The sequence below is a fragment of the Notamacropus eugenii genome, chromosome 1 (assembly GCF_028372415.1).
Source record: "Notamacropus eugenii isolate mMacEug1 chromosome 1, mMacEug1.pri_v2, whole genome shotgun sequence".
In the NCBI taxonomy this organism is placed as follows: Eukaryota; Metazoa; Chordata; class Mammalia; order Diprotodontia; family Macropodidae; genus Notamacropus; species Notamacropus eugenii.
Window position 1 is genome coordinate 593,175,268 of NC_092872.1, and position 25,935 is coordinate 593,201,202.

The 25,935-nt window shown below is 42.4% G+C and overlaps 1 protein-coding gene, 1 long non-coding RNA gene and 1 pseudogene across 4 annotated transcripts in view; 1 reads left to right on the plus strand and 2 right to left on the minus strand.

Annotated features, from left to right (window-relative positions):
* Window positions 1–585: 585 nt before the first annotated feature.
* LOC140520552 (isocitrate dehydrogenase [NAD] subunit gamma, mitochondrial-like) lies at window positions 586–7,975 on the minus strand (annotated as a pseudogene).
* A 31-nt stretch (window positions 7,976–8,006) lies between these two features.
* Window positions 8,007–25,935, plus strand: part of LOC140520555 (uncharacterized) — a 93,881-nt gene continuing 75,952 nt past the window's right edge. Inside the window, exon 1 of the long non-coding RNA XR_011972570.1 lies at window positions 8,007–8,164. This is a non-coding gene — a long non-coding RNA (uncharacterized lncRNA). The remainder of the gene's footprint in view (window positions 8,165–25,935) is intronic.
* Window positions 21,133–25,935, minus strand: part of DZANK1 (double zinc ribbon and ankyrin repeat domains 1) — a 136,169-nt gene continuing 131,366 nt past the window's right edge. For all 3 annotated transcript variants that reach the window (XM_072634537.1, XM_072634535.1, XM_072634539.1), the window contains 2 exons: window positions 22,133–22,207; window positions 21,133–21,633 (listed from right to left, as the gene is read on the minus strand). In XM_072634537.1, the coding sequence (XP_072490638.1) occupies window positions 21,468–21,633; window positions 22,133–22,207 (241 nt within the window). In that variant the 3' untranslated portion in view covers window positions 21,133–21,467. The remainder of the gene's footprint in view (window positions 21,634–22,132; window positions 22,208–25,935) is intronic.

The window sequence follows — 25,935 nt, forward strand, 5'->3', positions numbered from 1 at the left end:
CTCCCCTTCCCCATATTGTGTATTCTTTTTCTAAACAAAATTTCATTGCTTTTTTTTGTTTCTTACCTCACCTGCATTTCCCAATGTATCCTGACCTTTTCCCCATCTCAGAGAGCTGTCCTTTAAAACAAAGGGAGAAGGCAGGGGAGGGAAACTTCATAAAAATTAACCAACACATTAAGAAAAATTTGACATTATACAGTGTTTTACCCTCAGTCCCTGTCCTACCATCCACCCCCCAACTTCTGCAGAGCAGATGAAGAGCTGCCTTTTTATATCTCTTCTTTGAGACCGAGCTTGGTCATCATAATTTTACACAATTTATCTCTCATTCCCTGTATTTGTATAGCACCTGCCTCCTTCAGGACTCAGAGAATTTCCCTAGGACAATGAGCCTAGAGTCTCATTTTCTGAAATACCTTCTGTCTTTGATGTCACAAGGCTCATGCCTTTAGTAACTGACTTCTGAGAGCTTGCTCCAAATGAATGAATGAAAATGCATTCTTCTGTGCCAAGCATTCTGCTAAAAACTAGAGATAAAAATAGAAAAACAAGACAGCTTCTGTCCTCAAGGAACTTACATTCTTTTTTTAACAATAATTTTTTATTTTATGGAACAAAATAACCATTTCCATAACATACAACAAAACAATAAAAAAGACTTATGTAAAGTTGTTCACACACAACTTGCTATTCCTTTCAAATATACAACATACTTATCATGTAAATTTTCTTTTCTTCCTCCTCCTTCCCCATCACACATAGGAGAAAGATTTTTTTTGGTCTGAGAGGTCACTGCAACCAAAAAGCTGGAAAAGTGGGCAGTCCACTGACACACCCTTTAGAAAGCTGTTCAGTTGTTTTTCAGTCCTGTTTGACTTTTTATGACCCCCTTTGGGGTTTTCTTCACAAGGATATTGGAGAGGTTTGCCATTTCCTTCTCCAGCTTACTTTACAGATGAGGAAACTGAGGCAAACAGGGTTAAGTGATTGGCTTAGTACTCCAAGATATCACCTGTGATGTCACTGGCCCTCTTTAAAAACATAGGATGAGCAGCATTCCATTACATTCATATATTACACTTTGTTTAGCCATTCCCCAATTAATGGGTATCTATTTAGTTTCCAATTATTAGCTATCAAAAAGGTGCTAATTTACATATAGATGTAAATATATATATATGTACATATATACACACATACATAGACATCTACATATCCCTAGGTGTTGCTCTTCTATTAATTATGCCTTAGTTTCCTTCCTTCCTTGCTATTCATAGATTCTAAGGGATGGAGATGACATGGTTAAGAACAGCCACTTAAAAGAATGCCTTCTGTTTTTTTCAGTTGTACTGGTTTGGATAAGGAGAACCCAGAATGCCTATGGATTTGACACATACACACACATATGGCAATTAAATTCTCATCCTGAAAATCTCTGTCATAGCCATGGACAGTACCCTTCACCCCCACCCAACTACCTCAGCCTCATCTGATGGGGTAAGGGATTAGTCCAACAGTTGGAAGACCACATTCTATTTTTCTGCTCCTTAACCCATCCCTTTTTTCCCCTCCAATATGCTCCATCCCAAATGGAATATAAATTTATTGAGGACAGGGTCTGTTTCATTTTTGACTTTATATCTTCAATGTCTACTTTACCCACAGAAGGCATTTAATAGCTGCTTGGTGAATTGAATTGAGTTTTGGTATTTTTCCCTTTTTGAGATATTTTCTAAATGGATGCCTTGGTCTCTCTCTCTCTCTTTTTTTTTTTTTTTGGAAGAGGACACAGTTGTTTATTTTATGATCTAAGAAGCAAAGGGAAAAGAATGCACACTTGGATCAAGGAGAAGGCACCCTCTCCCCGACTCAATGTTCTGACAAGCAAGTATTAGGAGGCCAATAAATAAACAGCACAGCCGGAGGGGGTTGTGGAGGGGGGGGAGCTTAGCTGGCAGGGCATCAAGGACTAGACATCCATGGCCTGTCTATTGATGATTCTGATGTGACAAATGATATCTGGATTGCTTCTGAGGTGGTGCCTTGGGCCCCCAGTATCTGGGGTGTGCATATTTTCATTGTCCATTGATGCCAGAACAGCCTTCTGGATTAAGGTGGCATATGCATAGAGCTTCAGATGGTCCAGCATCATGCAGCTGGTCAACAGGGTGGCCATAGTGATGCTCTTATTAGCAATGCTTTTACCTGTGTTCTGAGTTGCTGTCTCAAACACTGTACTCATGTCCATAATTTGCTCCAGCCACAAGCCCAGGGCTCCCAACCAGGCCAGTGCAGACATTAATGACAATAATGTCATAAAGATTGGATAACACCATGACATCAAGCTGCTGGGGCTTAAATACTAGCTGCATTGTGGTGTTGTCCACAATCATACTCTCAAAAGTGATGTTGGGATTGCCTGCAGCCACATTGTTATATCACTGGAGAAAGAGGCCATCTCCCAGTTTCATGATGTTGGCCTTGTGCATGTTGGTCACTTTCTTGTGCCCAGTTTCCTAGGCCAGGCAGAAAATATACTCAGTGATGTGCAGGGACTTGGCCTTGGTGATGATCTTCAAGCTCTCCACCACGCCTGAAACTCTGTCATTTTCCAGGCTGCTGTACTTGCCCTCTGTGTTCTCCCTAACAATGAGGATGTCTATGTCTTTGTGTCGAGTCACCATGCCTGGCAGGCTCTTACAATGGATGACATTGGCATAGAGGTCTAAGCTGATGAGGAGAATGTTGTTAGAGGACTTATAAGATGGTAGCAGATTGTGGTTGGCTTCGATGTTTCCCTTCAAAGCTACAGGAAGGACTATGTTGGATAGCCATGATGGTATTGCAGATGTCTTCTTCATCAGCATTAGAGCTCACCCGTACCTCATCAAAATCCACAGCTCAGGCCCAATGCCATCCTCAGGAATCATGGTCAAGGTGGGTCAGCCTCCATACTTGGCAGACAATGGAGAAATTGTTTGTGAGAAGAAGCCCCTCCAGCTGGCCTCTTGGGTGCCTAAAACCTCCCAAGGGCAGCTAATAACCCCTAGCCTTAAGATGGCCTTCCAGCTGAAGGCTGTCACCACCTTAGTCGCCATGGTTGAAAGTTGAAAATTTGTCTTTTTCTGCACATACAGATGTCTTCTGAATGTGGCACTCTTTTCACCCTCATCTTCTTAATTTCCATTTCTATGTCTTCATACAGCATAGTAAGGAAGGAAGGAAGTTGTTAGACTCTGAATGAGATGCTCAGCTCTGGCCTTGATTACAGCAATAGCCTCCAATAGGTCTTCTTGCATCCAGTATTTTCTCTACTTTTAATCAATCCTATACATTGACAGATTGATCTTTTTAAAAATGTATTTCTAATGCTCTCATCTCTTTGCCTACTTTCCATGGCTCCCCATTGTCTTGTGAATAAAGTTTATCTACTTAATTTGGCATTCAAAGTCTGCTACCACCTGTCTCCAGACTGCCTTTTCAAACTCATCTCCCACTATTACCTTTCACATATTGTAAGACGGATTCAAGCAGAATCTTTCGAACAAGAACTTTCTGTTCTTGAACTGTTTCCTATTTTCCACCTTTGTTCCTTTGGTCAGTTCAACTCAACATTCATTTATTAAATGCTCCCATGTGTAAAGTATGATTCTAGATGCTGAGCTGGATTGGTTCATGCCAGTGTCACTGAATCACAGAGTATACTGGGAGAAATTAAGACATAACAAAGATTGGAAAGGTGGAAGGGGTCAGATTAGAAAAGGCTTTGAAGGCTAAACAAAGGATTTTATATTTGATCCTGGAGGTATCTCTACTAGACATTGAGGATAAAAGAAAAACATGAAATCATCCCTCTCAGTCTCTTGATCAAGATCCCCAAACCTAGATTTCTAGAGAGAAAAGGGAAGTTATAGAGCATGGCTAGGGTGTTCACAAGATCATGTACATGGCTCCCCCACAGCTGAGGGAGCAGTAAAGGGACAGGCAAGACATGAGGGACCAAAAGACCTCAAATTTGCTAACAATGGCTTTAAGTTGTTCAAACAGTATAAGTCCAATGGGAAGGGAGGCTGTTTCTCTAGCAATTCATTTTTTTTCCTATTGGGAATGAGGGAATCCAAGCCTTTAGAGTACTTATAACTATGCCTGAGGTCAAAATGTGACTGACCAGAATGTTGGCAATCCTGCTCAAGTCCCCATGGCTAAGTCTGGAAGGGGCTAAGATATAATATGGAAAAGCAAATTACTTGGTCTTTATCCTCTGGCATTGCCATGAGCCATAAGCTGGCTGAGAAGAGCATTGCCTCTCTAAGGAACCCTGTTAGTTTTCCTTCAGTCTAAGCTACAAGAAGGCACCAAGAACCTGGGATATTATATAAGTGGGAAGGAAGGTTATACAAAAATGAAGAATCGGTTATAGGCAACTATAAGTTCCTTATGTGTTTCCTGAAACATTTGTGGGACAAAATAAAGGCCTTACTATACTTCATGTGGCACACAATATCAAACTGGCATAAGCCATACTGCATCCAGTGTAGGGGAAAGTCCATGCCAGGCATTGCCTCTGTTAATGAGATCACAGGCCTGGAAAGAAAGAAAAAAAGTGCAATGATTAATAAAGTGAGTTGAGGGGAATGAGTGCCATAAATTGATATTCTAAGGAGTACTCTTCACCTGACTAGAGGAAAGAGTTAATGAAGCATCTACTACACACAGCCATTCAGAGATTGATTGAGAACCTAGGAAACTTGAAGGATTAGAATGTCTGATGTAAATAGGAGTTTGGGAGAGGATTAAGTTTAGGGAGGAAGGTAATGACTCCCATTTTGGATGTGTTGAGTCTGAGGTGTTTATGAGAAACCTAGACTGAGATGTTCATTTTTCAGCTGGAAACATAGGCTAAAAGGTCAAGAGAGTGAGAGGTTAGATATGTTAATTTGGGATTCATATTCATAGAAGTAAAAAGTGAACCCAAGGGAGCTGATGAGGTCACTGAGAGAGAACTAGAGAAAGAACAAAAAGGAATCAAGAAAAGACCTAATATATCTACAGAGAATAGTCAGGATATGGAAAGCCTGAGAAGGAATTGTATACAAATAGGAAGAACATGCTCGAAATAGTAATGGTAAGAAAACTCAAGTAGGAGAGAGTATCCAGGAGGCCTAGGAGAGAAGCCAAGGGTGAGGACGAAGAATAGGTCACCGCATTTAGGAATTAAGGGCTTGTTGATAACTATATGAAAAATTAGTTTCAGATGAGTAAGAGAATTGATGAAATGCTGCTTCCATTACCTATGCAGATGATTGACTGGAGCCTCTCTAGAGCGGTACTGAAGAGATATCACAGCAGAAGCTAAGTGCTTAACCTGTGATGAGAGCTGTTCCTGGAAACAGATTCTAGTGCAGAGAAAGGCCATTTGTGACTCCTGGCTGTGAAAAGGCAAGCATTCAGGTAAATTCAGCTTAAGAATGTCTAATATGAAAGTTATGAACTCAGCAGTAAGAAGCAAATTTACAACATCAGTAGGGCAGTCTCTGTAACATGAAGTTTTTTCTGTTGAATTCCTCCATCAGAATCCATCCCATCCGTGTAATGGGAGTCTGGGGCATTCCAGGCTCCTGAGATGGTGTCTCTTCCTGAGGAGAAGGCTAAGTGGTTGCTTCTAAGAGAATGCAATGACAAGTAAGCAAAGTGCCTTGGAGAGACTGGAACTTATATAGACATTTAGTCATTGGTTCTGGTCAGCTGACCATGTGATGAAGAGGAGGTTCATAGACTGTCCATGGAGTCATTCTAAAAGGCCTATCAACTTCAGATACCTCTCTTTGTCTTGGTGCTCTTGGAATAGCTCAGCAAGTGGTGAAAAGGGTATAATCTTGCCCTTGCAAGTTTAAGAGGTCCAGAGGGGTCTTCCATGTCCCATCATTCCAGAATTGTGGTTTGTGGCATCAGTGTCCCCAAGGTGTGAAGATAATAGGGCAAAGGTTTGCTGGCTTGTGGGAGCCTATAGTGACTGGAGTGGAGCCTCCCTTATCTTGGCATGCAATCTGGGGTTCCCAGATGATTTAACATCATTGTCCTGAGGGGCAAGGATTGATCTTTGGTAATAACCTTCAGGATCAAGTGGCAGTTGAGATGCAAGCTCATCCATCAGTCATACCTCATCTGGACATAACTTTTGCTACGTAGGAACTGAACTAAGTTGAGACTACTTCTCCAGAGGCTGAGGTGATATAGAGGAAAATCTACCTCCGAGAATGGGGTAGGGGGAGGAGTGAGGGAAACTGTAGGGGGTTTTGGGGGTTTTTTTGTTATATTTTAGAAGTAAATATCACTTCGTAAAAGCTAATTCAATGATAAGTGGACACTTAGTAGCTATGTGATCCTGGGCAAGTTACTTAACTCCTATTTGCCTCAGTTTCTCTATCTATAAAATAGGAACAAAATAGCCCTTACCTTGCAAGGTTGTTGTGAGGAATAAATGAGATAACCAATGTAAAATGCTTAACACAGTGGTTGGCACATTGTAATTATGTTAGCTATTACTATTAAATGGTACTGGGGCGCTAGCAACTTTGTGGTTGCGCAGTCAGTCATTTCAGTTGTCTGACTCTTGGTGACCCCATTTGGGGTTTTCTTGACAAACATACTGGAATGGCTTGCTACTTCCTTCTCCAGCTCATTACTTGCCCCAGGGTCACATAGCTACTAAGTGTCTGAGGTCAGATGTGAACTCGCAAAGATAAGTCTTTCTAACTTCAGGTCCAGCACTCTATCCACTGTGCCACCTAGCTGCCAGCGAGTAACTGTTCCTCCCTCCCCCCCATCATGGGGGAACCTGTTGCCGGGTGGGGTTGGAGAAAACACTCCTCCATCTACCCGAAAACCTGAGGGCACCTTAGGTTCAGGGGGCAGGCCTGACCCTAACAGAGGCTACATGCTCTCCGTGGAAAATGGGCATAGGAACACCTCTACACTAACTTGGAGGACTATGGAGGTGCCAGTTTCTCCCTGCCCCCCACGGGGACAGATCATTGGGCACTTGGCCCTAGGAGCAGTCATGGGTACATGATTCCATCTCAGGTACCTTTCTCAATAGTCCACGTGGCCTTGAGCCCAACGAGAAGGAATGTTTTTACAGGTGGAAACTCCCACACCACGTTTGTCCATCATCCTTTTGATTCGTCTCCAGAGACAAAATGAAAGCCCAGGGTCTCAGCGGCTGCCGCCTTGGGAGCCTCGGGCTTCCGTGCTTCCTGGGCTCAGTTGGGCATCTTCAATGAGATAGTGTGTCTGAAAAAAACGCTTTGAAAAATAGCAAATTCCCGCAGGTGGCTGGTCAGAGAGGGCCAGGGCTGTGAGTGGGAGCGGCCAAGGGTGAGGGCCAAGGGTGAGCAGAGGCGGCCGTAGACAGGGGGGCTGGGGGACCCAATTCCTGGGGCCCCAATGAATCCCACGAGGGCTAGCCGTAAGGCAGCGCCCAGAGGTCTCAAGCGGCTCCACGGCACCCTCTAGCTCCTCCGGGGAATGTCCCACTTTCCCTGCCCAGAGGCTCCGGAAGCCCGAGGGCATCCCCAGACCCGCGGGAAGGGGCAGCGGGCGGCCGCTGGGGCTTGGGGGAGGCCCGGCAGTGGGGTTTCTTTTTCAGCCGCAGGTTTTCTCAGGAGGGGAACGTGGTCCTCAGGGGCCTCGAACCGACAGTGGTCATGCCTCCCGCCCACGTTCCTCCGCCTCCTGCCCGCATCCTTCCCTCGGTGCTCCGGGAGGGGCAGCCCCGGGGACCTTCCTGCCCACCCTCCCCCCGCACCCCCAGAGCCGGAATCCGCGCCCCACACCAAATGCCCGCCTGGAGGCAAAGGCGGTGCCTCATTAGCACTTCAGTGGGCCGAGCAGCAGGCAGGAGCTTGCTGTCTCCACCCTCACCCCGCCTTCCTTCCCCTCCTCCCAGGGACTCCAGCCTGGGAGCTCCTTTCCCAAGCAATCCCACCTTCCCAAAGGGGCTGGGCCCTAGCCTTGGGGCAGCCCCGCCCGATTCCCAAGGTGTTATCAATCCCACGATCCGGGGCTGGAAGGGCTAAAGGGTACGTCCTCTCCGCTGGCGTGGCCACACCTAAAACCAGCACCAGATCTGAGCCCGAAACTTTAAGGCTCTGCTTAAAAGGTAGGAGATTCTTTGTATTTGGTTAATCATTCTCCACCTAACAATCTAATTAATTGGGTTGTTAACCTCTTGCAGCCTTTCCCCAAGGACTTCCCCATCCCTCACAAATATTCCTACACTGACCTTCCCCCTCTCCATAGGGTGATAATTAAGTGGCAACCCGAAGAGAATTGATAGCAATTGTGAACCCTCTATTCTCTTCCAGGGTGAGATCCTGCAATATTTCCCTATCACAACAGGAAGACTTAGTTCTTGGTCAGTGAGTGTTTTCCATACTGGAGAGCCTGATCTGTAGAAATAGTGCAGACCACAGGATTGTTTCCCACAAATGAACTCCCTTCTTATCTTCACCCCTTAGAATCCTTAACCACCTCCCAAGCTCACCTCACTCAGGTGCCTCAAAGAGGCATAATAAGGAATAATAAACTGAGTGAGGAAGAGGAGGATCATCCCCCAACAAGCCAGGCCCAAAGCTTCTAGAAGGTTGTCAGAAGATGAAACATTTGGGGAAGGCAGACCTTGGAAGAGGAGAATTCTTGTTGCATCATTTCAATTGTATATGACTTTTTGTGACCTAGTGTGGGGTCACAAACTGGAGTGGTTTTTCATTTCCTTCTCCAGTTCATCTTAACCTTACAGATGAGGAACTGGGGTAAACAGGGTTAGGTGACTTGGCCAGGGTCACATAGCTAGTAAGTGGCCAAGGCCAAATTTGAACTCATGAAGATGAATTTTCTGATTCCAAACTCACTGTACCCATAGAAGGACCATGGGGGTTGGTAACCAAGGGATGGACCAGGAAGTAGGGTGCTTATTTTACAAAAGTAGGCCCCTTTATGGTGTCAACACCTTAGCAAGAAACCACCATTGCTGGTTCTTATTATACTGTTGGGCATATAGTAGGTGCTTAATAAATGTTTATTTATTGATTCCTTGTTAGCTGATTTCCATGATCAAGGGAAACTTAAGGATGGCATAGTAATCAAATCTGTTCCTTCTAGGCAAGCTTTTCTGAGGGCACTTGGGCTGTCTTCAAGGCCAAACAATCTGGGGTGCCAGAAAATGAGGGACATTTAGATTTTCTTCTTTTTGAGGGTTTATAGACCCTTCAGCTCTGCTTTCTTGGTCTTAAGTTCTTTGATTTGGTTTCTGTCTTGGGGAGATAGCTCCTTTCTTTGCCTTCTGTTTATCAGTGTATGTCCTTAGAGGCAGTGTGACATAATGGGTACAGTGTTGCAGTTAGATTCTGAGAGATCTGGGGTCAAATCCACTTCACACTCCAAGTATGTGACTGTGGAAAAAAACACTTAACTACTCTGAGCCTCAGTTTCTTGATCTATGTAATGGGAATAATAGCACTAAATAGTACTGTTGTGAGGATCAGATGAGGTGGCATAAAAGCTTTTCGTCCTCTTAAAATGCTGTAAAAATATGATGATGATGATTCTCCCCAGGAGAACAGAACTTCATTGAGAGCAGGAACTTTTTTGGCCTTTTGTTACTCTATCCTTGGTACCTGGTACATAGTAGGTGCTTAATAAATGATTGCTGCTGTGGTTCTGAGTTCCTAAGCACTGCTAAGGGGAGGAAAGACCCAAGAAGGGGCAATCTCAGAGTCTGGTGATTTATGCTGAAATCTGGCTTTCTGAGTCTCTGTTTTTGAAGAATCCTCCAAGGGGAAAGCCAAGAAAAAAAGAGAATGCATCCTTCATTTGGTATCACAGGACTGAGCAGGGTCCAGAGTGTGTCTGGTCTCCAGATGTTGTCTCTGCCCTTTTCTTCCGAGACTTTGGTGAATAAGGGTGGACAGAGACACTAATAAGAACCGATGGTGAGAGTTGTGGAGCCCCTTGAGAACTGTATAAGGATGGTCCCCTCTGCCTCTGTCTCTGTACCAGGTGGGGACACAGCTCCCCATTAACTGCCAAACCCATCTGGCTGAGAGTTGTTAGGATGAGAAGAAGCCAAGATAGTGCTTCTAGGGAATGTGTCTTCCTTCATGCCCTATGACTTACTGTCTTTCCATTACTCACTCCCCCTATCTCCATATATAAAAAATAAATCTAGCAGCCACTAAATCCTTGTCTGGTGTGATTAATTCTGGTACAGGCTGAGATTAAGGAAGAGGCTTGGATTTTATGGAAGATACAATTCTACTTCACAGCTCAGGGACAAGGGGAAGAAGAGCAGACAGACTGCACTGGAAAGCGTGTGTTCGTCCTTCCTTGCCGAAGAAGACCATGCCAACAGGGAAATGATGACATGACTTGCACTTGACTTTCTTTTGAGTGAGGGAGGGCTGTGCAGGTCACCAGCCTCACTTCTCCAGAACCATCTGAATCAGATATTAATCAGGATGACTGGAGGTGACCCAGGATGAGGCAATTGGGGTTAAGTGACTTGTCCAAGGTCACACAGCTAGTGAGTGTCAAGTGTCTGAGGTGAGATTTGAACTTAGGTCCTCCTGAGTCCTGAACTGGTGCTCTATCCACTACACCACCTAGCTGCCTAGAAAATACAATGAAGGCATATTGAAATTATATTCCTTCACAAGTGTAGTTTTCTATAAATATGAGAGTAAATATGAGAGAATTTAGATAAATAATATTTATATATATTTACCAAATTTATATACATAAATTATATATAAACTCATATATAGTATATATTTCTATAAACTATATATTTTATCATATATAATTTATATATTTATAATGTGTAATTTATATACAAATGATAAAAAACCTCATACAAATATAATACATATTCTGTCTCTACACACACATGCACACACACACACATGCACACATACACATCTCTAGATTTGGTGGAAGTAGAAAGAACTAAAGTCCTTGCCTTCAAGCCAAGCCCAGAAAGTAGGGTTGTATCCTGGGGATTCTCATCATTTATCACACATGGGAACACAGTCCAATACCCCTAAAAGCCTAGAACTAGAGCCTCTTGGTGGGAACATATCTACTGCTGTGCTGTCACATGTGGGAATCACACAATTCTGTTGCATTCATTAGGAGTGGAAACCACCTTCCCCTTTCCCAGTTACACTGAATTGAATTAAATAGTCCATCACTGGGTTGAGATATTATATTTTTCATTCATTCTTTAGCCCTGTAGTAGTAGGCACCTAATAAAGATTGAATTTGAATTTTGAATTCATTCAACAATATTTATTAAAGATTGGTTCATTAATATACAGATATAACTCACAGGCCCAGTCCCTATCACATATGTATGATCTCTCTCTCTCTCTCACTCACCTCCCCCCCAAAAAACATATACACACATGTACACATACCCATAAAAGAGTGGGTAAAGTGTGCTGTCACATTCTGGAGCAAACATTATCCTTGACCCTTCTCCTGAGGAGAATGGGAAATGACATTGGTACTGTTTAAAAACCTGTGAGAGCTTTATGTAGGCCTATAGCCTGTATAGAAACAGCATATCCACATATACACACAATATACATACACATCACCCTATAGGTGATGCAGAAGCATCTACAGGTCATTCATTCCACAAATTTATAGTCTAGTTGGGGAGATAAAATAACCAGGTAATTGTCATGTCATTGCAAAATATATAGGGCATCCCAAAGTTTTAAAATAGCACCAAGACTTTGGGACTCCCAGTATATATAAATATCATACGAGGCCTGAACAAAGATGAGGTCTGCTCAATAAATACTTTTTCAGTGCTGTGGTGGTCATGCTCCAAGGCCATGATGTTCTCAGAGGCAGCAGCAAGGCTCTACCAGAAACAAAATGGTGCATGGGACAGGTCTCAGAGACCCAACAGGACTCAGTCCTGCATAAGCTCAGCTTTCCTCACTGTGATGTTGTTGCAGGTAGAGGTGGGACTGAGTCCTGAAGAAGCAAAGTTAGCTCCCCTCCCCCAGCGGTGGTGATCAGGGCTTCCATTCAGGTCCCTTACACCCGCAGATCTCAGGTATGTCCCAGGCTCATAGGATGTTGGAGTTGAAAGCCAAAGACTTCCAGATCATGCCCCAGGGTGACTGGCTGGAAGAAGTGGGAGAAGAGAAGACTTAGGAGGAGTACATAGGGGTCACAATTCTAGAGCTAGAAGGAGCCAATCCCTTCCTTTTGACATATGAGGAAATAGGGGCCACATGACTTACCCAAGGTCACACTGAGGCAGGAGATGATCTTAGTAATCCTATAACCCCAATATTAGTGCTCTTTCCATCATACCTGCCACACTGGCTTTTCCTCTCACCTGGAATAGTGCAACAGCATCTTGGTTGAAATCCCTGCATCCCCTCTCCAGTTCATCCTCTTAACATGTGGTGAAAATAATCTTTTTAAAGCACTAGTTTAGTTAGGATTTTCCCTTTTTTCTCTAGCTTAAAATACAAATTCATTAACTGGGCATTTAAAGCCCTTAATAATCTTAACTCTAGCCTACATTTCTGGTCTTACTGGGCATGAGTTCCTCTCATGAACGCAAGAGAGCTAAGTGAACATTGGATACAACAATGGACTTGAAGACAGGAAAATTTGAGTTTAAATCTTAATAGTTGTTTGACTCTGGGGAAGTCACTTAACCTTTGCCTGCTTGGTTTCTTCCTCTGTAAATAATAATACACTTCCCTTGTAAGGTTATTGTAATGATGAAATGTATAAAGCATTTTACAAACCTTAAAATATTATGTTTATTATTATTATTAATTCCAGCTAAACTGGAGTACCTGCTACATCTCAAACTCCACATCCCATTTCTAGTTTCTGCACCTTTGCAATTTTCTCTCATGCTTAGAAAGGATTGCCTACTTGATGGGGGATGGGATTTGTGCTAGACTCCTAAAAGGGAAAGACCATGTCTTTGGGACCTGGACTTCCAAGACCCTGAACCTAGATCTCTGGGGTTCCCCTAAGGCACCTGGCCCATCCCAGTCAATAAGTCTTTTAACTGCTCTTCCTACGTGGCCCTCGGAGTCTACACCTGGCCCCACCTCAGAGTACTTGCCACTCCTTAATCCCATCCATATCTTCCCATAGTCTTTCTGTATAAAAGTGTCCATCTTGCCCCCATTAAATTTCTCAGATTCTTAAGATCTGGCAACTTCTATTGGTGATACAATAAACACTGTCTCTGACTGAAAGAATTGTCGAATTCTTTCAAGGTTGACTTGTGCCCCTTGCCCTTGAATTTCGGGGATCCCAGAACGCCTAGACCGCAACATACTGACCTCTGCCTCTAAACGTCCCTCGAAATCATTCATACATGATTACGTCATGCATCTTCTAGTAGGAGAATTTTTTCCAGCTTCTCTTGGCTGTCACTCCAGTCTTCCTCACCAAAGAATATTTGATCCAGAAGGACCCACAGAGATCATCCAGTTTGGTGGAGTCAAACAAATAGAAAGGAAAGCTGGTGGGCCACTCAGCCATACATAAGGATCCATACTGTTTCAAATTGCCTTCGAAAACTATACATTCACAATATCTTGTATTTTGTTGTATTTTTATTTATTTTGTTAAATATTCCCTGGGGGCGGAGCCAAGATGGCGGAGTAGAAAGACACACATACACATAGCTCCGAACCCACAACCCACAGAACGGCTAGAGGGGATCAACTCACGGTGAATTCTGCACCCAGAGGCCATGGAATATTGGAGCGAGGGAGATTTCTGTTCCGGGGAGACCTGCAAACCTCTCGCGGGGGTCCTTCGTGCTGCGAACTGGGCGCTGGGACTGGGAGCTGAGTGCAGCCCTGCAGCGGCCGCGACACCGTGAGGAAAAGATCCGAGCGGGCTACGGAGACGGGATATCCTGCGGCCATGCGGGTCCCTCCACCCACAGAGGGACCTGCAAACCTCTCGCAAAAGGTCCGTCGTGCTGCAGACGCGGAGCCCAGCCCAGACCTGCAGTGGCCGCGGCTCCGAGAGGTACAGATCCGAGCAGGCTTCAGGGACAGGATCTCCAGCGGCCGCACAAGTACCTCCACCCACAGGTGACGGGGGTCGGTGAGAGAGTCTCTTTGGCGGGTCGAGAGGGGAGTGGGGTGCCCCCATGGCTCAGGCCCCCCCCGGGAGATAGAAGCTGAGAGGCGGCTGCAGACAGGGGCTCCCCAAGCGGGCGGGAGCCTGAACCCATTGTGGAAGGTCTGTGCATAAACCCCCTGAGGGAACTGTGCCTGAGAGGCCCCGACCTGACCACCTGAACTTAATTCTCACACTGAATAGCAGCCCTGCCCCCGCCAAAAGCCCTAAGGCTGGAAGCAGCATTTGAATCTCAGTCCCCAAACTCTGACCAGGAGGCGAGGTGGGTGTGAGGAGAATATTCAGAGGTCAAGTCACTGGCTGGGGAGAATGCCCAGAAAAGGGAAAAGAAATAAAACTATTGAAAGCTACTTTCTTGGAGAACAGACATTTCCTCCCTTCCTTTCTGATGAGGAAGAACAATGCTTACCATCAGGCAAAGACACAGAAATCAAGGCTTCTGTGTCCCAGCCCACCCAATGGGCTCAGGCCATGGAAGAGCTCAAAAAGAATTTTGAAAATCAAGTTAGAGAGGTGGAGGAAAAACTGGGAAGAGCAATAAAAGACTTGCAAGCTAAGTATGAACAACAGATGAGCACCCTGCTAAAGGAGACCCAAAAAAATGCTGAAGAAAATAACAACCTGAAAAATAGGCTAACTCAATTGGCAAAGCAGGTTCAAGAAGCCAAGGAGGAGAAGAATGCTTTCAAAAGCAGAATTAGCCAAATGGAAAAGGAGATTCAAAAGCTCACTGAAGAAAATAGTTCTTTCAAAACTAGAATGGCACAGATGGACGCTAAGGACTTTATGAGAAAGACAGATATCACAGAACATAGCGTGCAGATTCGAAAAATGGAAGATAATGTGAAATATCTTATTGGAAAAACAACTGACCTGGAAAATAGATTCAGGAGAGACAATGTAAAAATTCTGGGACTACCTGAAAACCATGATCAAAAGAAGAGCCTAGACATCATCTTCCATGAAATTATCAAGGAAAACTGCCCTGAGATTCTAGAACCAGAGGGCAAAATAAATATTCAAGGAATCCACAGAACACCACCTGAAAGAAATCCAAAAAGAGAAACTCCTAGGAACATTGTGGCCAAATTCCAGAATTCCCAGGTGAAAGAGAAAATATTGCAAGCAGCTAGAAAGAAACAATTCAAGTATTGTGGAAATACAATCAGGATAACACAAGATCTAGCACCCTCTACATTAAGGGATCAAAGGGAATGGAATAGGATATTCCAGAAGTCAAAGGAACTAGGACTAAAACCAAGAATCACCTACCCAGCAAAACTGAGTATAATACTTCAGGAGAAAAAATGGTCTTTCAATGAAATGGAGGATTTTCAGGTTTTCTTGATGAAAAGACCAGAGCTAAAAAGAAAATTTGACTTTCAAACACAAGAATGAAGAGAACCATGAAAAGGTGAACAGCAAAGAGAAGTCATAAGGGACTTACTAAAGTTGAACTGTTTACATTCCTACATGGAAAGACAATATTTGTAACTCTTGAAACATTTCAGTATCTGGGTACTGGGTGGGAGTACACACACACACATGCACACACGCACACATACATAGAGACAGAGTGCACAGAGTGAATTGAAGAGGATGGGATCATATCTTAAAAAAAAAATAAAATCAAGCAGTGAGAGAGAAATATTGGGAGGAGAAAGGGAGAAATTGAATGGGGCAAATTATCTCTCATAAAAGAGGCAAGCAAAAGACTTATTAGTGGAGGGATAAAGAGGGGAGGTGAGAGAAAAACATGAGGTCTACTCTCATCACATTCCACTAAAGGAAAGAATAAAATGCACACTCATTTTGATAGGAAAACCTATCTCACAATACAGGAGAGTGGGGGACAAGGGCACAAGCAGGGTGGGGGGGAGGATAGAGGGGAGGGCATGGGGAGGAGAATGCAATCCAAGGTTGACACTCATGGAGGGAGAAAGGATCATAAGAGAATAGAAGAAATGGGGGACAGGATAGGATGGAGGGAAATATAGTTAGTCCTATACAACACAACTAGTATGGAAATCATTTGCAAAACTACACAGATTTGGCCTATATTGAATTGCTTGTCCTCCAAAGGGAAGGGGTGGAGAGGGAGGGAGCTAAAGAAGTTGGAACTCAAAGTGTTAGGATCAACTGTAATGTCCTTACCACTAGGAAATAAGAAATACAGGTTAAGGGGTAAAGAAAGCTATCTGGCCCTACAGGACAAAAGAGAAGACGGAGACAAGGGCAGAGAGGGAGGATAGAAGAGAGAGCAGATTGGTCACAGGGGCAATTAGAATGCTTGGGTTTGGGGGGGGAGGGGATAAAAGGGGAGAAAATTTGTAACCCAAAATTTTGTGAAAATAAATGTTAAAAGTAAAAAAAATAAATAAAAAAAAAATATTCCCCAGTGACATTTTTATTTGGTTCTGGCCGAGTGTCGGGGCCACAGTTAGCCTGCAGGTAGTGTGACACTCTCACCTTGTCCCAACTGCCTCATTGCACCAGTGAGGAAACAGGCCTTCAGAGGCAGAATGATTTTTCAAGGTCAGACAGGTGGTAAGAAACAAAGCAAGGTCTTGACCTCAGTTCTGCCTTTAAAAGCAGAGCTCTTTCTATACCTGTCTCTAGGGACCTTGAGCTTGGAAAAAGTTTCTGACCCTAAATGTGGGATCCTTTCTGCCTTCCTTCCTTTCCTTATCTGTAAAATGAGCATAAAAATAGATCTCACAGAGTTTTTTGTGAGGATCAAATGACCAGATTAACGTGTAAAGCTTTTGGAAAACTTGAGTTGAAATATAAATGTCAGATAATATGCAAAATACTATGTCAGGCATTATAAGTGCTTTGCAAATGTGAGACATTATTATTATTGTTTTTATCACCTTAGACAATCATTTTGTCTTTCTAGTACTCGTTCTCATCTTCTGTTATGTCATCAAATCAACTAGCATTTATTAAGTGTGTACAAGTGTCAGGCAGCTAGGTGGTGCAGTGGATAGAGTGCTAGGCCTGGGGGCAGGAATATTTACCTTCCTGAACTCACAACTACCTGTGTGACCCTGGACGAGGCACTTAATTAACCCTGTTTGCCTCAGTTTCCTCTTCTGTAAAATGAGTTGGAAAAGGAAATGGCAAACCAAAGGAGTATCTTTGCCAAGAAAACCCCAAATGGAGTCATGAAGAGTTGGATACAATTAAAATGAACAAGAAGTCAGTTGTCACTCAATAAACATTTATTAAGTGCTTATTATGTGCCACACATGATGTTAAGTGCTGGGGGTACAAAGAAAGATAGATTTTAACGGAAAACACAGAATATCAATAACCACATGCATGCAAAATATAAAAAGTGTGACTGGAAGGTAATTTCAGCGGGAAGGGACAAGGAGAATCTGGAAAAGATTTACACAAAAGGCTGAGCTTAAACTGAGTCTTGAAGGAAGCTGAGGAAGCTAGGAGGCTGAAGGGAGGAGAGAGCATTTCAGGGATGGCAATCCGCTAGTAAAAAGCATGGAGGGAAGGAAGCACATATTATCTGTGTTATCAGTCTTCAGTCATGCTCCATTTTTGCAACCCCATTTGGGGTTTCTTGGGAAAGAGATTGGAGTGATTTGCTATTTCCTTCTCCAGCTCATTTTACAGAAGAGGAAACTGAGGCCAATAGGGTTAAGTGACTTGTCCAGGATCACACAGCTGTTAAGTGTCTGAAACCAGATTTGACCTCAGCCAAAGTCTTCCTGACTCCAGACCCAGCTCTCTATGTACTATGGTGCCACCTAATGGTTCCTTATATAATCTGTAAGGAACAGTAAGTAAGTCAATGTAGCTAGATCATGGCAGCATCATGGTAAAGTCAAGCCTGGGAAGTGTTGGAGTAAGGTCCTAATCCAGAAGACAGGACAGATCAGAAGGGGCCAGGCTATGAAATACTGTAAGAGGATTTCATATTTGGTTCTGGATATAGCAGAGAGCTATTAGAATTTCCTGAGTAACGGGGATGACATGGCCAGACCTGAGCTTCGGTAAGATCTGTTTGGCAGCTGTATTGACAATAGATTGAAGAGTGGAGAGACCTGTGGCAAGGGGACTAAATAGATGACTATTATTGCCAAAGTCCAGGGTTTGGGCTCTGTGAGTAGAGGGAAGGGGATGGCGGAGGAGAGATGTGAAGGCAGACAAGATTTGACAACTAATTGGATATATGGTGAGAGAAATGATTATTAAATAACTAGTTGTTACTATTGGGGAGACCCAGGATTTTTTCCCTTCCTAGATCCTCATTCGGTAGTAGGCCAAGCCAGCCTCTGAAGGACACTGTTAATGGATGAGGTTGCTCAAATCCCTGGGGTACAGGGATTCATTCCATCCAGGGTGGGAGTTGTTGCCCCACTTTAATCTAAGGTGAATTCTGGCCCATTGTGTTCTACTCTACCACCTCTGAGCAGAAGTGGACCCCCTTTTGTCTAGATTACCCTGGGGTGTAGTCTGGATAACAGATAAGTCTCTTAGAATAAGACTGGGTAATCAGTCATATCCCCCAGACTCTCATTAGAATAAGCCCACCTCTCATTATAATAGTCATTCTCTCATAACTTGTTAACCAATGAGAGCTGATGGCCACTCTCAGGAACACCCACTCTTCCAAGGCCATATAAGCATTGAGTGGGTTCCATGAGGTGTCTTTTGCCACTGACCCCTTTTATTAATTATTGCTAGCATGATTAATAAAATGATTAATTCGCCAGACGCTGTGTCTCTCAGACTTTTTATATCCCAATAGGATGAGTGTGAAGAGTCTATGATGACAATGAAGTTTCAATCCTGGGGGACCAGGAAGATGGTGGTGCCCTGGATGGTAATAGGAAAGATGGAAAGAAGGGAGGGTTTGGGGGGAAGACACTGAGTTTTGTTTTACACACTTTCAATTGGAGATGCGCAGGGAGCATTCAGTTTGAGATAGCTTAATTCTGAGCTTCATTTTATTTTGTGGGTCCTAAATCCCAAAAGATAAGGGGTTAAAATATGATAAAGGAGGCTAGAAGACAGCATTTAAGCAATGACAAAAACAAACATGTTTATCTAGCACCTACTGTCTATAATTTCTCAATGCTTTTGGTTTGAAACCAGTAATACCTAACATTCCTGGGAGGTAAAAAGAGATTCTGGACTGTTTGAGACCTGGGCAAAAGAACCAGTAAGAGAATCATCTTCAGCAAGGCAGTGATAGGACAAATCCAAGAACTTCATTCTTTGTAGAATTCAGGGTTGGCCTGAGGTACCACCTCATACCTATCAGATTGGCTAATATGACAGAAAAGGAAAATGATACATGTTGGAGAAGATATGGGAAAACTGGAACACTAATGCATTATTGGTGGAGTTGTAAAGTGATCTGACCATTCTGGAAAGCAATTTGGAACTATGGCCAAAATCTATAAAACTGTTCATAACCTTTGATCCAACAGTACTACTACTAGATCTATATCCCAAAGAGATCATAAAAATTGGGAAAGGACCCAAATGTACAAAAATATTTATAGTAGTTCTTTGTGTGGTGGCAAAGAATTGCAAACTGAGGGGATGCCCATCAACTGGGGATGGCTGAACAAGTGTGGGTATATGAATGTAATGGAATACTATTGTGCTATGAGATATGATGAGCAGGGGGATTTCAGAAAAACCTGGAAAAACTTACATGAACTGATGATGAGTGAAGTGAACAGAACCAGGAGAACATTGTACATAGTAACAGAAACACTATGGGATGATGAACTATGATAGACTTCAATCTTCTCAACAATGCAAGGATCCAAGACAATTCCAAAAGACTCATGATGGAAAATGCCATCCACATCCAGAAACAGAACTGATTTGGAGTCTGGATACAGGTTGAAGCATACTATTTTCAATTTTTTTGTTTTTTGATTTTTTTTTCTCATGGTTTTTCTCTTTTGTTCTGTTTCTTCTTTCACAAGATTAATGCAGAAAAATGTTTAACATGATTGTACATGTATAACCTGTATCAGATTGCCAGTCATCTTGGCGGGGGGAAGGGGAGAGAGGAAGAAAAATTTAGAACTCTAAATCTTGTAAAGGTGAATGTTGAAAGCAATCCTTACATGTAATTGGAAAAAAATAAAATACCATTAAGTGAAAAAAAAAAGAATTCAGGGTTGCTCAGGACTTTATAGGACATGTAGTCCCATTCCTCCCTTTTTTTAAAAAGGAGGAAATTGAGACTTGCTGAGGTTGTGATCTTCCCCAAGGTCACCTAGGTTATAAATAATGGAGCTCCAATTTAAACCCAAAGGTCACAGATATAGAACTAGACGAATCCTCAGAGATCATCTGGACTAGTTCCATCATTTTATAGATGAGGAAACTGAGACCCAGAGCAGTTAGGTCATTTATCTAAGGTCACAAAGACTTTAAAGAGCAGAGTTGGGAGTCACCAGTCTTTTTATTACTCTATGAAGGAAGGTTGAATTTGGAGTCAGAGAAACTGGGTTCATGTTTTAGTATGCAACTCACCGCTTCTATGAGCAAGCCACTACTTAGAATCTTAGATTCTTCATTTGTAAAGTGGGGATAACATCCCTTGTTTTGTTCTTCAGCAATTTTTGATTCTTTGTGGCCCCATTTGGAGTTCTCTTGGCAGAGGTACTGGATTGGTTTACCATTTCCTTCTCCAGCTCATTTTACAGATGAGGTAACTGGGGCAAACAGGGTTAAGTGACTTGCCCAGGGTCATACAGCTAGTAAGCATCTGAGGCCAGATTTAAACCCAGGAAGATAAGTCTTCTTGACTTCTTTTTACCCCAACCTAGTCATCAAACTGTTGGAAATCAAAAGTAGATCCCATTAGGAAAAGTTGGGGGACCCCTTGAACTACTTGATCACACGCAAATTGAAATATCCAAAAAAGAAACAAAGTTGCATATTGCAGCATAATGATTTATTCGAACATAATTTGTAGGGCCAAAGATTAAATAAACATATCTGACATAGAAATGGTTTATAAGGATCATAAGAGAAAAAATGTCAGAGTTTTATAAGCAAATATAGATATATTTATCACAATATGGAGTAAATTCGGAGTGGCTTTGTGTGCTAGTTCTATTCTCATTTAATTATTCTCATAAACACAGTCTTCTAACTGAATAAACTGAACTTCTTTAATTCCTAAATTAAAAAATAAATTGAGAGTGTGGTGTGTTAAAATTTTCTTTCAATAAAGACAAAGTGGCATTTAGGAGTAAGGAAACTTAGGGTCAAAAGTCTTCTAGCCTGAGGTTCCTAGATTGGGTATGTTGGTCCAGGATTCCTTGGCCAAGTTTTGCAGCAAACAGTGAGATGATTTCATCATTCCCCATCTTCAGAGCTAAATCATATGCTGACTGGCCTTCTTCGTTTCTCTTTTGAATATCTGCATTGTATCTGCAAATGAAATATATGAAAGAAGTGGCTTGTGGAAAGGGTGTCTAGTCAGCTATATCCACCATACATCATAGAGCTCAGTCTAACTGACCTTTGTACCATCTGCTTTCATAGAGAGGTTATGATTGTATCTGGCATAAGAAATATACATACGTTTGGCAAATAAGGAAAAGCTAAGATCTGTACAATTTATACTTCATTTATACTACATTTCATAAAAAATACAATTCTAAATCTTGGGCACTACATCAAAGCAACACATCCAGGTATAATGAAGGCAAACAACCGAAGGATAATGCTTTCATTGTGCCTTTGAAAGTTATTTATCAATCCAGGGTTACACTGGGCTAAAAGGGAAGGTGGAGCTCTTTCTTTAGTGGTGGCTTTTTAATACTCCAAGAACTCCCTTTAGGTCCTCTTTTCAGCAGTTTTATTTCTATGCCCACATTTCACTTCCCTCTTTTCAATATCTGACTCACCCAAGAACTAAGGAACTTACCTCAATAAGGCTGCTATGCATTTCTTTCCTTCTGGCCCTAGCAGACATGCTTCATGAAGAGCTGTGTTTCTGAGTCTGGTTGGAGGAGGAGGAAAGTTTGTTTCATTCCTGGCTAAGGCTTTGGTATCAATAGGAACAGATACTGTGAGGAGAGGATGGGTTCTAGTGGGTAGGTACTGTACAATGCTAGGAACCAACATGGATTCTACCTCAAACCCCATCACTGACATACTCACTAATTGTGGAAGATCACATCAGTTTCCTCCTTTATCCTTTGCTTAGAAAGAGGCTGTGAAGATGAGTGAGTTTAAGTTGCAGAGAGAAAGAAAAGTCTCATAAATATTAATTTAGAAATATTGATATGAATAAATACAAACGACCCGTGTATCAAACACATCCTCCTTACATGAAGGGCACAGATATATACATATGTATATATAAAATGTATATATGTGTGTCTCTCTCTATATATGTATCTGTATATACGAATATGTGAACACACATACATTTTGAGAACTTCTATGGCTTATTTGTCACTGCCTAGGTGAAATCTGGGAACTTCAGTAGATAGCACCTTCTCCAAGTTTCTCTTACAAGCACTTAGGTTCACAAGGCTTCAAAAAGGCCATAGAAAAAACTTACATCTGAGTCTATGGTGAGTCAAAAAATCCCTTTCTCTTTCAGGTGGATTTCCATCTTTTCCTCCTTCTAGGCACCTGTAATGTCCTTATGATTTATAGTACTACCCTGAATAGTACTACCCCAAAGAAGTCACAACTTCCCCTTCGTGACTTGTATGGTTTCTTTAACTTATAATATTAGATTAGGGTTTATTGGTTGTTTGCTACTTTTTCATTGGCATGTTCCCTGGTTGGTATTTCCTCCACTCCAGCTCTGCTGTTTCTGCTTCATACTGTCATCAGATATTATGGGTCCCTCTTCTCTTTGTCACTGCCCTCTCTTCCTTCCCACTGTTGTTGTCCTCAGTTCATTAGAAAATGAACAGGAAATGGTGTCAGCTCTCTAGCAGGTGAACCATGAAATGATTCTACTAGAGTCTTAACTTGGATTTTTTGATGTTTTAAGAGCCAGGATTCCTCTAAGCTATTTAACGCTCTGATCCTTACAGTTGAGTTCCAGAGTCCTGCAATGTGTCCAAAGGATATCTTTAAGTAAGGGTGGGAATCTTCTTTCACTCAAGTAGAATAAAACTTCTCTACTTAACCACAGACTATTTTCTGCCCTTGATTGGCTTACAGTGAGTTGACTCCACTTCTTTCTTTTTCTGACTGTTAGCACTTTCCAGTGGGTCTTGGGGAGAGGGTACAGAAAGGCTCTTGAACGCTCACCTTCCCTTTCTATTTCCCTTTCTACTTTCCATTCTATTCCTTGGTAGCTGGATCTAGTGAGGCAAATTACCCAAATTCCTTCTCCATAGGTCTCTGAAAGAGGAAAGAGAGGAGGAAGGGGGAGAACCAATGGATGGTGCCAGTGCTCTGGAATGTGGTCAGCTCTGTTCTACAAATTACTGGAGAGACATGTTCTTGCTACATATACAAGAAATTCATTTTTAGTGAATAATGTGTTAAGATGATATCACATATGTAGATAGAGTTCATAGAGACCACTTATGGTACCTGGCAAATTTCTAGGTAATAATTACTTATTTATAACATCACTCACATATGCACTCTTCTCTCCTCTTGCCACTGATACCATCCTAGTACAGGCCCTCATCAATAGCCTGATGGTTGATGTCCCTGCCTCAAGTCCATCCTCCACACAACTTCCAAAGGGATCTTCCGAAAGTGCATGTTTGACCATGTACCTTACCCTGCTCAGTAAACTCCGGTGGTTCCCTATCTTCCGTAGGATCAAATATAAAATCCTCTGTTTGGAGTTCAAAGTCCTTTATAACTTGTCCCCTCCCATATGTTTTCAATCTTCTTACACATTACACTCCCTTGGCACACATACTCTGTGATCCAGTGACACTGGTCTCCTTGCTATTCCTTGAACATGACACTCCATCTCTCAACTCAAGGCATTTTTAATGGTGGTCCTCCTCATTTTCACCTCCCGGTTTCCATGGTTTCCTTCAAGTCCCAGGCAAAGTCTTACCTTGTACAGGAAGCATTTTCCAATCTCCCTTAAGTCTAGTACTTTTCTAAGCAGGTATGATGATTTGTGATCTGTATAGCAGATCTCATATTCCACGCCCCCAACCTGCTCTTTTCCTAACTTCTCTGTTTGTCAGAGGCATCACCATCCTTCTAGTCACTGAGACCTTGATGTCATTTCTGATTTCTCAATCTTATCCAAACACTTGCCTATTCTTGTCATTTCTCTCACATATTTCCTTCTCTGCCCTCATACAACCACCACCCTAATTCAGGCTTCATCACCACTTGCCTGAACAACTACATTAGCCTTCTGATAGGCCTCCCTACCTCGTCTCTCTCCCATTCCAATCTATCCTTCTCACTGTTGCCAAAAATATTTTCCTAAAGAACAGGGCTGACCATGACACTCCTCAAATGAATAAACTCCATTGGTTTACTACAGAGCCTAAGATCATTGAAATATTTTTTAAATCTATTTTTGTTTCTTTTTAAAATAATAGATATAATTATTAGCATAGTAGAATATATACATATATGTGCATATGTGTATATACATATATGTGATTTGTTAATACATAAATATATATGGGTATAGTCTCATTTTTTCATTTTGCTGATGTGATACATTTGCTGCGTGGTCTCCAATGTCTGGAGACCATGCACTTATACAAGGACCTAGGCCTTGTTTCTCTTTGGCCACCCCCCACCCACACTCCTTTCTTAATCATCTCTAGGGTCAGCCAGCCAAATGTCATCTGGACTGTTAATATACTGTTCTGATGAGAATGGATCTTGGTTTCTAGTCACTGGCTTCAGTTTGACAAAATAGCAGGCATGTCAGTTGTCTTGGAATCTTCCCCTTCTACCATCTGTCTTCCTTACCCTTAGTTCAGAATATGAAAGGCACATGCCATGAAGGCACTTCCTATCCTATTTTCTCTCTCCCCTCCCAGAAAAGCCTTCCCTTGCAATTCTACACATGTAAGAAATACTTGCCTCTTTTATGCTAGAGGCCCTGCTGGCCAAGGTCCAGAAGAGCCCTGTTCTTATTCTATGGCTTCCCCTGAACTTCAGGCTGCAAGAAATTTATACAGAGACTGGAACATAATAGTGTTTAATAAATGCTTATTGACTGACCCATAAGCACCTTTTCTTGTTGCTGGGTATCCTAGAACAAATCTTTAACCTCAACCCTACTGCAACTATGTAGGCCTAACTAGATGGTTAAAATCTAATAATGACTTAGGCATCTACAACAGCAGGAACATAGGCACAATTTCCTCTTCCTTCCAGCGTACCCATACCATGTGCCTGCCTCTCCCATGACCCAAAAGCTGTGGCAGGAACCTTTCAATGAGCTCGAGCTCATTGAAATCCCTCGGGCAGTGGATGGCAACAGCTCCACTTTCCCCTCACCCCCATTTCATTTTTAGGGGGACATGAATGTTCCACAGGAGATATCAATATTTGGCCTTAGAAAACTCTGGTCAGAAATTCTGCATTACCTTTAACTATCTTCCCTCTTAATTGATCTGAATGAAGCAAATCCAACAGTCTTTAAAAGTGGCTGGTTTGACCTTTGTTGGTGAATTTGATTTTTCTACCTTATTGCTATATAGTGACATCTGACTACCTTTCTCTATGGCAGTCATGTGGGCTAGGCACCATGAAATCTAATCT